Consider the following 13,713-nt stretch of genomic DNA (forward strand, 5'->3'; position numbering starts at 1 on the left):
TTGAAATTTAATTTGCCTAGCCTTTTCCCAACTATGTTGAGGTCGGCTTCCAGTCTAACCGCATGCAGCTGAGTACCAGTGTTTCACAAGGAGCGACTGCCTATCTGACCTCCTCAACCCAGTCACCCGGGCAACCCAATACCCCTTGGTAAGACTGGTGTCTGACTACCCGTAACGACTGCCACAGATGTTCAATGACAGCCGTTGATAAATAATAATTATCTAGCTTTATAGCAGTTATGAAAGAAAATAATTTAATTCAGCAATAAAAATTGCGTTTTTACTGCGTAATTTATAGTAGCAACTGTATATCGTATATCAAGAAGTGATTACTTCTTACTACTCACGACATTGAAATTAAATTAGTAGAAAGTAATGTTAGTTTTTACAGCATTTTCTCGGTGTAAAGAAACTCATAAATTATTTGCTGTATATTTTCTTATTTATCAGATGTTAGAATGTTTTCTTAATGTATTTGAATGCAATATTTAATTGACTACTTGTGCTAGCGATATTAGGAATTAAATTGATATTTTAGACTAATTTTTTCCTTCGAATTTGCTCATCTGATGTATTTTTTGTCATATAAATAGTAGGTATGTATGTAAACCTATATTTCTATGGAAATCTATTAGTGTCGTCTATAACTTTGTGTGAGTCAGCTCCAAAATGACTGTTTTCACCTACTAAAAGAATTGCTTTTATTTCAAAAAAGGTGTCTCTGAGATTAACCTACATTTTTGAAGTAGTTTTGTATGCCTGTTAATATGCCCTTGAGACTACTTAACATAAGCAAATTGTATAAAAATATATGTAGAAATACCTATTAAGCTATTGCATAGCTTCTATCGCAGGCCTTGAGCGCGGGGACCAAATCCAGAAATTCCGTAACGAAAAAACCTCACGCTCCCCACTCCGACGGGCACGGAGGTGTGGCTTGAAGGCCGTGCATCGTCTAACGTCGTGTCAGTTCGGCAGTCTTCGACACGGCGCTGTGTGTCGTGCGATTAGACGTATTGTACGACTTTACGGAACTCGCCCGAATCGAGACAAGCTGCTCCGAAATCGGACGAATACATAATCAGCTGTTTGTGAGAAAGTATATAGGTGTATAAGTATTTATCTATAACAGTAAATAAAAATAAAAAACAATAATTATAATTGCATAAGTTGATACAGAATGCTATGCAATAGCTTTACCGCGGCAGTCCCCGAGTGCCACACGTATTTTTTATTTTCAAAATGATCGCACGCAAGTAGTCAAAGTGTTGCCACCAAAACGGTCAGTGTTGCAAGCGTAATGAATACAATAATACCTAAGATGTTAAGTGTAATCATAAGTAAGGCATTACTTATTAAGTTGAGGCCATAGTGTGACTGTTATTTATTGTATGTTTGTGTGTGTATGCCTTTATTTATTTTAATATTATAAATAAAAATATTTTCTTGTAATTCTATTTGTTTTACTTTTAATTTCCTACTTATATCGAGTGTGCACATATACTTTATGATATTCTATGGCGAACTGTTCGCCAGTTGAACACGGAAAGGGAAATACGCCTATGGCGAATTCTAAAAAAATAATCCTTTCAGTGGTTTGGCCACAGGAGACATTTTTTGTTTTCATAATTTACCTACATCATCATGTGTAAAACAGAGTTAAACAGTTGACAGCTGTCAGTTTTCAAGGTGTGCGTTACCCAGGCCAGATGTTGTCGAAAATGGTAATTTTAATCTTATAGATAATTAGTTGTGCGGGTTCTGTAATTGTTGCGCACATTTTTAAAGGAGATCATTCATTTCGTACCCAAAACTGAAAGTGCCGGCCAGAGTAAAAAAATACTTGATTCTTGTAGAGAATAATGCCTTGAACATTTTTTACTATTACAAGAATCGTCTACAATTAACCCCCCGGCTGCTATTTGACTTTTAAAATACCAAAAAATCCCACAATGTTTGGAGCATTACATTACGGCCCCAAACTGAGGAAGGAAGCTGCTGCCTTCAAAGGACTCCTGCCCAACCTGGGAAGTCATCAAACGACCCCCCTCCCGCTGTGGGGAAGTCAGACTCTTACTGACTAAAACCCATCATGGGGAAACCAGGGCCGGGGTAATTCTTTCGAACAATCCTGCAGCCCCTATAGGCTTTGTCCCCACAAAAATATCGTACGATTCTTGTCGAGGATGCCCTGAAGATTTTTTACAATTATAAGGAACCTCTTCGGTTAACCCCCAGACTGCTGTTTGAGTTTAAAGTGGGAGAACCGTGAATAAAAAATCTATACTTGGATGTTATGGCAAATAACGTCCACAGTATTTTTTTAACCAACTTCCCAAAAAGGAGGAGGTTCTCAATTCGTCGGGATCTTTTTTTTTATGTATGTTCACAGATTACTCGAAGACGCCTGAACCGATTTGCAATTTTGTTTTTGTTTTTGATAGGGTATACCTTCCAGGTAGTCCCATAATCACCCGGTCAGGATCTGATGATGGAAACCCTGAGAAATCGAGGGCAACTTTCGAAAATTGTAGGCGTGCATAGGTTAAAAACTTGACAATGAGGTGTACGTCTGATAACACTATGCAACAGTGAAGGTTTGGAGCTGACTTGATGATGGAGACGAGAGAAGGTGGAGGGAACTCGACAACTGAATATGTAAACTACCTTGTGTTTGGGCTTATATTATTTGTATTAACGAGACCTTTGCAACTGTGAAGGTTTGGAGCTGACCTGATGATGGAGACCGGAGAAGGTCGAGGGAACTCGACAACTGAATATGTAAACTACCTCGTGTTTGGGTTTATATTATTCGTATTAATGAGATCTTTCCACAAATGCGGATAGTGACAATTATGCTTGTCACTGAAAAGCCAAAAATAAAAACCTTTTTACAAAAAAAACACAGTGTCTAATGGATGTTCCTGAGTTTATACGCCACCGACTTCTAGGCCGATGCACCTAAGAATAGTATTTTTTTTTTTGCATTTCAGTGTTTTTGGGAGTCGGTTTAACTGACCGAACGTCTACGATTACGGCCCCTGCTACACTGATTAGCTCCGATTAGCCTCTTACTGATTTAAACCCACCATGTTCCTTCTGACCATGTAGCCAGGCCGCGGTAACTCTTTCGCACAATCCCGCAGCCCCGGCAGGTTTTGGCCCTGGTGGGCCACCTGGGGTTTGCTAACTCTCTGAGGGGGGCTTAAACAATGCATGCCGATGACACATGTTGTCTGTCTCCAAGGAGACAGAGGGACTATGACCCACTCGAAATTCTATAGGGGCGAGGGGGAATGGGATGCCTTCGTGTCCTTCTGTGAAGCATGCCAGAGAAGGAGGCGGTGGAATAACTGAGAGTTCGCGCATCTCATCCCAGCCGCTGCCGTGGACGTGGAAGACACCACGCGCATCGTTTGTCGAGAAGACTCCCGGCACCATAGATGTCGGTCTGTGGGCGGTGAGTTTAGGGAGGCTCATCGTCCCTCCGCCTCCTTGGAAACAACAGGCCTGTGTCGGCGCCGAGCGTTGACCCAAGCCCTCCTCAGACAGTCAGCAAACCCCAGTGGGGCCTGCCAGGGCTGCGGGATTTTTCGAAAGAGTTACCGCGGCCCTGGTACATTATCACAAGGAACATGATGGGTTTAAATCAGTAAGTCTCCTCGGTGTGCAGCAGGAGGGGGGGGGGGGGATCGTAGACGTTCAATTCGTTAAAAAAATAATGTGGACGTATTTGTCGTAACATTCAAGTATAGATTTTATATTCACTTTAAACTCAAATAGTCAACTCAATAGCAGTCTGGGGGTTAACGAAGACGTTCCTTATAAAAGTAAAAAATCGTCAGGGCATCCTCGACAAGAATACTACGATATTTATAGCGGGGACAAAGCCTATCGGGGCTGCGGGATTGTTCGAAAGAATTACCGCGGCCCTGGTTTCCCCATGATGGGTTTTAGTCAGTAAGAATCTGACTGCCCCACAGCGGGAGGGGGGTCATTTGATGACTTCCCAGGTTGGGCAGGAGTCCTTTGAAGGCAGCGGCTGCCTTCTCCAGTTTGGGGCCGTAATGTAATGCTCCAAATATTGTGGGATTTTTTGCTATTTTCAAAGTCAAATAGCAGCCTGGGGGTTAATTGTAGACAATTCTTGTTGTAGTAAAAAATGTTCAGGGCATTATTCTCTACAAGAATCTACTATTTTTTTCTTCTGGCCGGCACTTTCATTTTTGGGTACAAAATGTTCGAGACTTGAATGATCTCCTTTGTTGCGCTTATAGTTTTTTAATTATTTCACAAAAACATTTCCTGCTGGCGTAACGTTACCCCAGCCAGACCTTTTTCTTTCTAATGGGAATATTTAAATAAATATTACCTATAAAATTAGTTGTCTAGATAAAGTAAATGTTGTGCCATATCGACGCGTCCTACGCATAAGGTCGTAAGGCTAAAAAATCGTTTTTACAGGAGAGCGTTTCTTGTATACAGTGATGATAAAATTTATTCTGAAAGATTTTCAACAGAGATTTTTGCATTATGCTGTCAATTAACAATTAAATAATTTATTCCCAGCTGCTGGATATTATAAAGAATTGTATTTACCGAAAAAAAATGGTTTTACTTACTTACGACCTTATACTTGATTGAAAAATGTCGTATCTTCTTGTTACGACTGTATGCGTTCATAAACTTGATTTAAACAACACGAATAACGACGTAAGTTTTGAATTACGACTATATGCGACGTGCAAACTGTCGAAATCCATATAAATAACAAGTTTAAAGCTAGAGAAATGAAGTCAAATGGTAAGAAAGAAGCATTAGAAAGTGGAGGAAAAATAGTTACAGCGTGTTTCTAATATTCCACATGAACAGTCACTTTATAAAACTTGTGCCATTTACCCAAGAACAGTAGTGGGAATAGCTGAAATAGGTTATTTACTTAACTCTTAACACGAAATTAAAATATTTTTGAAATCGGTGTCAGGGGTCTCGAGGTTAACCGGTTCAAATGTTCTGATTAGGTAATCACTCTTCAAAGTCTTAGCCATTTTCCCAGTAGTGGGAGTGGTTAAATAGGATCTTTACTTCACTTTAACACGAAATCCAAATATTTTTAAAATCGCTCCCAGGGGTCCTGACAAATTAATCTGACAAGACTTTTCTGACAAATAAGTCTTGTTCATATTCATTATCATTCATCTCGGGATCTGGCTGTCAGGATCCAGTACTGTAAAGAGTTGGAATGAGTAATTGTTTTACTGTGATTTTAAAATAAATTCTAAAAGCATTAGTTTCTAATAAAAACTGACCCTGATTTCCTGAAAAAAAGTCAATTATCGCAATATATTCGAATTCTCGGTTAAAATCTACAAGATCCCTGCGCTATGGGCTATCTACTGGAAAAATCTTATCAAGAACTCTCTCTCGAATACGAGCTAGATAGTAGACACCTTTGAGGAATTCCCTCGTTTCTCTGTCGTATTCATCTTCAGGTCAGATCTTAACCTCCACTGTTTTGTGGTATCTGAGACATATACCCGAATGAGAAGTTTTCCTCTATATGTGTCTATAATTTTCGAGAGTTGCCCCGATTTTTTTAGGGTTTCTAGATCTAGACCGGATGACAAAGGAACCACTTAGGAAGAAAACCCTTTCAAACAATAAAATATTTGTTTAAATCGGTTGGTAAACGACGGATTCATTTTGGGAAGTCGGTTAAAAAAAAGTTGTCGTATACTATAACTCGTATTTATCAATTAATATAATTCAATTAAGGTAATAAAAAAAAAACAAAGGCTGTAACAGTAACAGTAAGGTAATAAAAGTGGAATAGTTAAGACTTCGTTTGTAAGCATATTTTTCAGAATATTGATTTAGAGTGAAACCAGTTCTCAGGACTACTGGGGTAGGTTTCGATTTTGGGACCTAATATAAGCCTATGGAACATAATACACTATGCAGTTACTGTGGGCAACACTTGAGCCCGACTACTATACAAAGAATAACATTGTCCTTTACACATGTTACAAATACATAGATAGAGGCTTAGAAAATTAACATAATTCAAACATAACATCACGACTTTTATTCCCCAAAGGGTATGACATAGGATAGAGAGGTAAGAGACAGGAGAATATTACAGTCCACTCAGTTATTAATCCCATTGTTATGCCTGTTGTCGAACATTAGGCACTATTACAGACTCCGTGGTATGAGAATTTCGAAATTGAAAAACCCAATAATATAATGCCCGATACGGGAATCAAACCCAATACCTTATGGCGGGCAGTCATACTCGCGGCCCCTAGGCATACGAAGCAATTCGAATGTTAATTTTAATGATTTTTTAACTATAATTGAAAAGCAGAGAATCGTATCTTATTTTTTTAACGGAGCATACAGCCGTATGTCTATGATACGTCTTTATACGTTTATCATTGTTAAATTTAAACCTCGCATATAGTCTTAAGAATAAGTTACGACTCCTAGAATTAAATTATTGAGTAGTATAAAGTCGTAACTGACCACAGTACACGTATGAGTACAGCGCATGAAGTCGTAACATAAACGTTTCGACGTTTTGCGTGGGTCGGCTAGAATACGACAATTGACATACGACGTCGGTACTGCGCTCTGATTGGCCGTTCTCGCTCCAATCGATCGGAGCATACAGTCGGAACTATCCGCGCGACTTTATGCGCGGGAGAATTTAAGTGTTAAGACCATTATCCATTAAAATCTCACTATTTATAGAAGATATTAAAATTTGGATTTTAGTAATACGTAATAATATTTAAGATGATTGTAATGGTGCAAAAAAATGATTTTTGTAAAAAAATGTGTTCCGACCTTCTGCGTGGGAGGCGTCGATATTTTGTATTTGTTCTTTCTTCGGTTGCGAAGTTATTCGAGATTTTGCTGGGGTAACGTTTTTGGTTTTGCTAGATCTCTGAAATGGTTAAGCGGATTCTTATCATATTTTGTACATGACTTCCTAGGACTTAGTTTAAATTTGTTCGGCAATAATAAAACCAAAATAATGCATATCTTAAAGGTTATTTCATTAAATGAAAAAACATTTCAATTGGCCCCAGCACTCTCAATAAGAAGTCTAAAGACTTACTTTAAACGTTATTTTAAAGCTTGTAACTGCCTTCAAATGTATGTGAAGTTTCATTAGTATCCTGTAAGTTTTTAACAAGTTATGATGATATTCAGTTCTTCACGAGCACGGTCTTGATGCGCGCGGTTTATTTAGCCACTGGATTGGATATATGAACTGAATGTTATATCAATAATTAGTTATTTAGATCAGTTGTATATCAGTAAAATTTCAGCTCAGTACATTGGATAATTAATGAGATAAAACGATTAAAGTCATTAGAAAGTGAATGACCGTGGTACCCCGACCAAGTTTAGGTGGTTACGAAAAAGCGAAAACGCAGAACATTATGGTACCTTCTAAAATATGTAGTATAGTATTACAAATTTAGTACAGACATGTACAAAAGTAAAAAAAAACTAAGTACATGATTTTTTAAGATTTTTTATTGGCAGGTAAAATAATCATTTCAATTGAACTTTAAACTAAGTCCTAGGAAGTCATGTACAAAATATGATAAGAATCCGCTTAACCATTTCAGAGATCTAGCAAAACCAAAAACGTTACCCCAGCAAATTCTCGAATAACTTCGCAACCGAAGAAAGAACAAATACAAAATATGGCACAACATTTACTTTATCTAGACAACTAATTTTATAGGTAATATTTATTTAAATATTCCCATTAGAAAGAAAAAGGTCTGGCTGGGGTAACGTTACGCCAGCAGGAAATGTTTTTGTGAAATAATTTAAAAACTATAAGCGCAACAAATTTAAAAATGTGCGCAACAATTACAGAAGCCGCAACAATCACAGAATCCGCTTAACCATTTCAGAGATCTAGCATAACCAAAAACGTTACCCCAGCAAATTCTCGAATAACTTCGCAACCGAAGAAAGAACAAATACAAAATATGGCACAACATTTACTTTATCTAGACAACTAATTTTATAGGTAATATTTATTTAAATATTCCCATTAGAAAGAAAAAGGTCTGGCTGGGGTAACGTTACGCCAGCAGGAAATGTTTTTGTGAAATAATTAAAAAACTATAAGCGCAACAAATTTAAAAATGTGCGCAACAATTACAGAAGCCGCACAAATAATTATCTATATACAAGATTAAAATGACCATTTTCGACAACATCTGGCCTGGGTAATGCACACGTTTTCAAGGGAGAATTTCAGTTGTTTGTAATTCTCGCACCTTTTTGTTCTATTTACTTTGTTTGAAAAAATCATTTATTCTTACGTTTTTTTCCTTTGCATTAATCGACATATATTAACGTACCTATTTAATTTAATGTGATTAGGCATGTAATGAGGAGGGATGATACGCATGCAACAAAGTGTGTGCTAAGTATGAATGTAGATTAATTCGGTAAAACAAAAATTACCGGTAAAAATTCGGTAATAAAAATATTTTTACCGGTAAACCGGTAAAACGGTAATTTTTGTAATTTTTTTTAAATGTGATATTATAACAATAAGATTGGGTAGTCTTAAAGCAAAAACTAAATAAATATGCTAAGTATAAGGTGGTAAACGTTTTTTGTGTCGTGGGCCGTAACAAAAAACATGTCAGTACCATCCGTACGCGATGTCGCCGACAAAATGCAAGAGAAACGGCTGCGATGGTACGGACATGTAAAAAGGAGTGACACCTGAGGACATCGGCAGTGTGAATGTGATACTCAATCTCAATATACCCGGTCAAAGGCGCAAAGGCAGGCCGAAACCGTGGTGGTTGAGTGTCGTAATGAATGACATGAAAATCTGCGAACTCGAATAGGAAGATGTCTATTCAGGAGGATAGAGCGAAGTGGAAGAAGGAAGATACGGAAAGCCGACCCAAAACAGAATAACCGAATGAATACAATTTGTTTAGATTTTATAAATTAAGATGAGAAAGAAGATTTGTATCTAACCTAGAGATAGTTAAGGACACACAAGTTTACTTTTCTAAAAAACAGCAACTTGTAACACTCTTACAATACGTAATGTATGCAACATTACATTATATTCAGGCTACATAACAAAGATTTGACGTTAAATGAACAATTGCTATATTTTATCAGAAAAACGTAAAAACCGGTAAATTACCGGTTTCATATTATTTTTACCGGTAATTTAAAACTCGCAAAAATGAGCGATTTACCGGTAAAAACGAAACCGGTTAACCGGTATTGCATGCCCTAATGTAGATGGATGGAGAGGAAGAGGAAGACCTAAGAAAAGATGGATGGATTGCCTGAAAGATGATTTGAATAGGAAGGGAGTGAGTGTCAGTATGGCGAGTGACAGGGGAAAATGGAAGAAAATGACATATTGCGCCGACCCCAAGTAAAATTTGGGAACAGGGCAGGAGAAAGAAGAAGAAGGTATGACACACTCTGTATATTATGCCATCAGGAGAACAAATAAAAAGCCAATATTAGAAAAACCAAAAATATATTTTCTCATTAATACATACAGTTAAACAAACAATCATTACATACAGGCACTAAAAACAAAAACCGACGACCGATTACTACGCAACCTAATCATTCACGGAAACGCCCGAACATTGCCGAAGTCTCCCGAAGTTTGCCGAACTCACCCAAGCGCTGGTACCGAGTTTTGAAAGTCAACGCTCTCGATACGTTATTATAAAACCTCGTACTAATGATAAACATTTGTAAAGAAACAATAATTTTGCTGAAAACAAGTCATCATCTTCTGAGCCTTTTCCCAACTATGTTGGGTCGGCTTCCAGTCTCACCGGATTCAGCTGAGTACCAGGGCTTTACATGGAGCGACTGCCCTATCTGACCTCCTTAACCCAGTTACCCGGGCAACCCGATACCCCTTGGTTAGACTGGTGCAACGAGCAGTATTGTCAGCAACATATTACCAGCAACACAGCAACATGTTGATGCAATTTTGTTTATAAACAAAAGTTTACCATGAATACGAGGCTTACACGGCTGAAATTGAGAGTCGTATGTCAAATCATTTGAATATTACACCTTCATTTTACCGGATAATACCGTTTACTATTTCGCGAGTGAGCGCGTTTATAATACGACCAAAAGCCGTTGTCAGCTTAATCAAATAATATAGTTCTAAAATTAATGTTGTAAGATAATTTACGCATCGAGAAAGTTGACTTGCAAAACACACTAGGCAATCCGAACATTGCCGAATTCTCCCGAAACTTACCGAGGCGAATATTTCGGGTTATCAGGCGCATAAGTAAAGCTTCTCAACTCATAAGAGACGCCATTTTGATTCTCGTAACCGAATTCTTTTTTCGAATCGTCGTATTCCGAGCTGCCGCCGAAAACGCGGTTGGGTTTGCGATCGGGTGAGTTCGGGTCGCATTCGGCTTTGTTCGGGTCGGATGGCGCGCTGCCATTGGTCGGGAGAGGGCGGAATATGGCGGAGTGGGCGGTCGCTGTGTCGAGATCAGCTTTCCTTGATACGATTATACGTATGTCGGTGTGTAGGTACAATTTTCCGGATTTCGATGTCATAAATCTGGAAAAGAGAAAAAAAATATTATTTTAGTAATAGATAAGAAGCTAAAGTATGGCCTTTCGGTAAGATTGCACATTTTTATAATCTATGGTCTCTCGAGGAATATCGCAGATATGTATAATTGCAAGTTATATTTTGATTTCAATTTTTTTTTTTAATGCCGGGACACCTTTTCACACACGGTCGGTTAGCCCCATGGTAAGTTGTTAATTAACTTGTGTTATGGGTGCTAACACAACTGATAAACTACATATATACATATTGTAACACCCAGACCACGGCCAACAAGCATGCTCATCACACAAATGTCGACCGAACCGGGAATCGAACCCGGAACCTCAGGTTCGGCAGACCGGCATGGTGACCATTGCGCCATCGAGGTCGTCAATATTATTTAGTGATATCAATTTGTAAATTACAACCATAAGAATAACTGAATAAAACTAACTAAAAACTAGTTAAGATTTCTGAAGGAAAAAACTCTGTTCTAATAAATTAGAATAAAGTGTATATTATGTATTAGACTATAAGGCCCAAATTCACCTATAACATAACGTGAGTATTTCTTTAAACAAGTGTTTACTTTGAAAATAAAACGTTAAAATTCATAGAACGTATACAATTGTTGTCAGTTAACTTGGGTCTAAAATTAGCGTTACTAAATAAAAAGTTGACTTAACCCCTCACCTGAGATGTATAAGGTACCGCAGCCACTTATGAGGAGCCACAGGCGGGTTAGCCCCTCCATGCACCGGGTGTGACGGATCCGTCGGCATATACAAGGTGCGTTGGCGCAGAAAAGTCCTGGCCCCGGGCGGCATACGCGACAATTCGTAGAGGACCACGAACATTTTGACCAGGGTCCCATGAGGGTTGAAGAGTGAGAGCTGAATGGTTCCTGAACGGGCTACCCGGTAGCCACCTGGTCCGAGGTTTATGTGGCCCTGTGGAGAGAAGGGTTGGTTAGTAAATGCATTAGGAGTTTGTCGTTAAGTTTATTTATTTATTTATTACTAACTTTTGCCCGTGATTTTGTTCGCGTGGAATAGTGACTTCCGGCAGATATTTGGTTTGACCAACAGATGGCGCTATATGTTCGGAATAAATTTTATTTTTATATTTTTTTGTATCATTAAAATCCTATGTCCTTTCTCAAGTTCCAAACTATGTCTGTGCCAAATTTTACGCAAATCGGTTCTGTAGTTTAGGCGTGAATAAAACACAGACAGAAAGACAGAGTTACTTTCATATTTATAATATTAGTTAGGATTATTATTTCAGCAATGTACAGTTTTGATCATAATCATTTTCCCACAAAACCAGTTTAGCGGTTTGACTGTGGGTAGGCATTGTTGGCTATAGGTTAAGAAGTGCTTGTCGCGGTCGGACAATGGATGTGACCATCTTATAACGATGAGTTCTTCTGTGCTCCACAAGGCGCGTTGACGAGGTCTCGGGTTCCATTCCCGGGTCGGATCTGAATAGCTTTGTTGGTTTTAGAAACTTTCACAAAGTAGTCCGGAGTCTGGAAGATGGTGATTGATACAGCAGTTCATCGGAGAGCATCAACATCGTTACTGTCGGTCCTGCGCCTGATCTCTCTCCGGTGGTGTCGGATTGTCATCGCATCGCGCTATGAGAGTCAAGTAAATGCTTGTGCACTATAGTACGTCCTGTGTAGCTGGTTGATCTTCTTACATGAGAAAAGCCGCCGTGGTCGATAATAGCCATTATTATTATTATGAAAAAACTGACATTAGGATCTGTTAAGTGATCAGACCTGCAGCTCATTTAAATATAAGAAGACTTCTTCTTCTTCTTCTTAGCGTTTATCCCGTCTTGTGACGGGGTCCGCTTTCCGTATCTTCTTCTTCCACTTCGCTCTATCCTGGACATCTTCCTCTTTGAGTTCGCAGATTTCCATGTCTTTCTTTACGACACTCAACCACCGCAGTTTTGGCCTGCCTCTGCGCCTTTGACCGGGTATATCGAGATTGAGTGTCGCATTGCCGATGTACTCAGGTGGTCTCCTTTTAACATGTCCGTACCATCGCAGCCGTTTTTCTTGTATTTTGTCGGCGACATCGAAATATAAGAAGACTGTTACACTAAAAAAGTATCTATGTAATGACGACATAAAGCCTGTCTTCCCCCTCACCATATAAGGCGCGTTGGTGCCTCCCGGCGCGTAGAAGAACACGGTGACGGGCAGGCGCCGGTGCGGCGGGCAGAACGCGCCGTACGCGCCCAGCTCCGCCGTGAACCCCGCTACTGTCGCTACCGGCTCGAGCCGGCCTTTTAGTGCTGATTCTTCGAAACTGCCTGGAATTAGGAAAATAAAGAATGTTAGTTATATTTTTTGACTCTATTTCATTGAGAAAGATCATTTATTGGTAGCCTAAACAGCTGAATAAATACTGGATATATTTTTTTAAACCTAGCATCTCGAATCTGATAATGTTTTACTGTGATTATTTCAGATTCGAATTCACTTAAAGTGTTAGATTTTCTATTTGTTTCGTTCGGATCCACTAGATATATGTTCAACATTATTTTGGTAAACTACTTCACATCATCATCATCAGTTTCCTCCTGCCCTTATCCCAATTTTATTTGGGGTTGACGCGGTATCATTTTTCCTACCATACTCTTCTAAAGTTCTACTATCTTACAGATGCATTTTTGAAATAAGATTTTTTGAGATATGCTTCAAACTATGACATCAAGTTGTTTTACGATGAACGCGTATCAAAATATATTCGAATTCTCAATCAAAAATCCTAAATTGAAGACATTGAACATTGGCAATTGTGAGAAAATTATTTTCACTCTTCAAAGCTATAGATAGTTCAACTCAAATTTGCGCGCGGCCCTATGTGTGCGTCGGCTTGTAAATATACAACTTTCATTCGTGTGACAGTGACGTCGTCCGAGCATGACGTGTTCTCATCGCTTTTTGTTATGGGTACAGTCGTTTACGAAAATGTCTAGTTCTTCACGGAGAAAATGTTTTAAGGAGTCAGGTAGCGTTTCAAAAAAATGAAACAACATTCAAAGCTTTTTATTATTACATTTTACAGTTTATCATTATT

General features: G+C 38.6%; 1 protein-coding gene across 2 annotated transcripts in view; it reads right to left on the bottom strand.

The window, feature by feature from the left end:
* Positions 1–9,536: 9,536 nt before the first annotated feature.
* LOC124643237 (protein FAM214A) overlaps positions 9,537–13,713 on the bottom strand; it is a 57,344-nt gene continuing 53,167 nt past the window's right edge. For both annotated transcript variants that reach the window (XM_047182131.1, XM_047182133.1), the window contains 3 exons: positions 12,780–12,943; positions 11,309–11,565; positions 9,537–10,621 (listed from right to left, as the gene is read on the bottom strand). In XM_047182131.1, the coding sequence (XP_047038087.1) occupies positions 10,300–10,621; positions 11,309–11,565; positions 12,780–12,943 (743 nt within the window). In that variant the 3' untranslated portion in view covers positions 9,537–10,299. The remainder of the gene's footprint in view (positions 10,622–11,308; positions 11,566–12,779; positions 12,944–13,713) is intronic.

The sequence above is a fragment of the Helicoverpa zea genome, chromosome 27, assembly GCF_022581195.2.
Source record: "Helicoverpa zea isolate HzStark_Cry1AcR chromosome 27, ilHelZeax1.1, whole genome shotgun sequence".
NCBI lineage: Eukaryota > Metazoa > Arthropoda > Insecta > Lepidoptera > Noctuidae > Helicoverpa > Helicoverpa zea.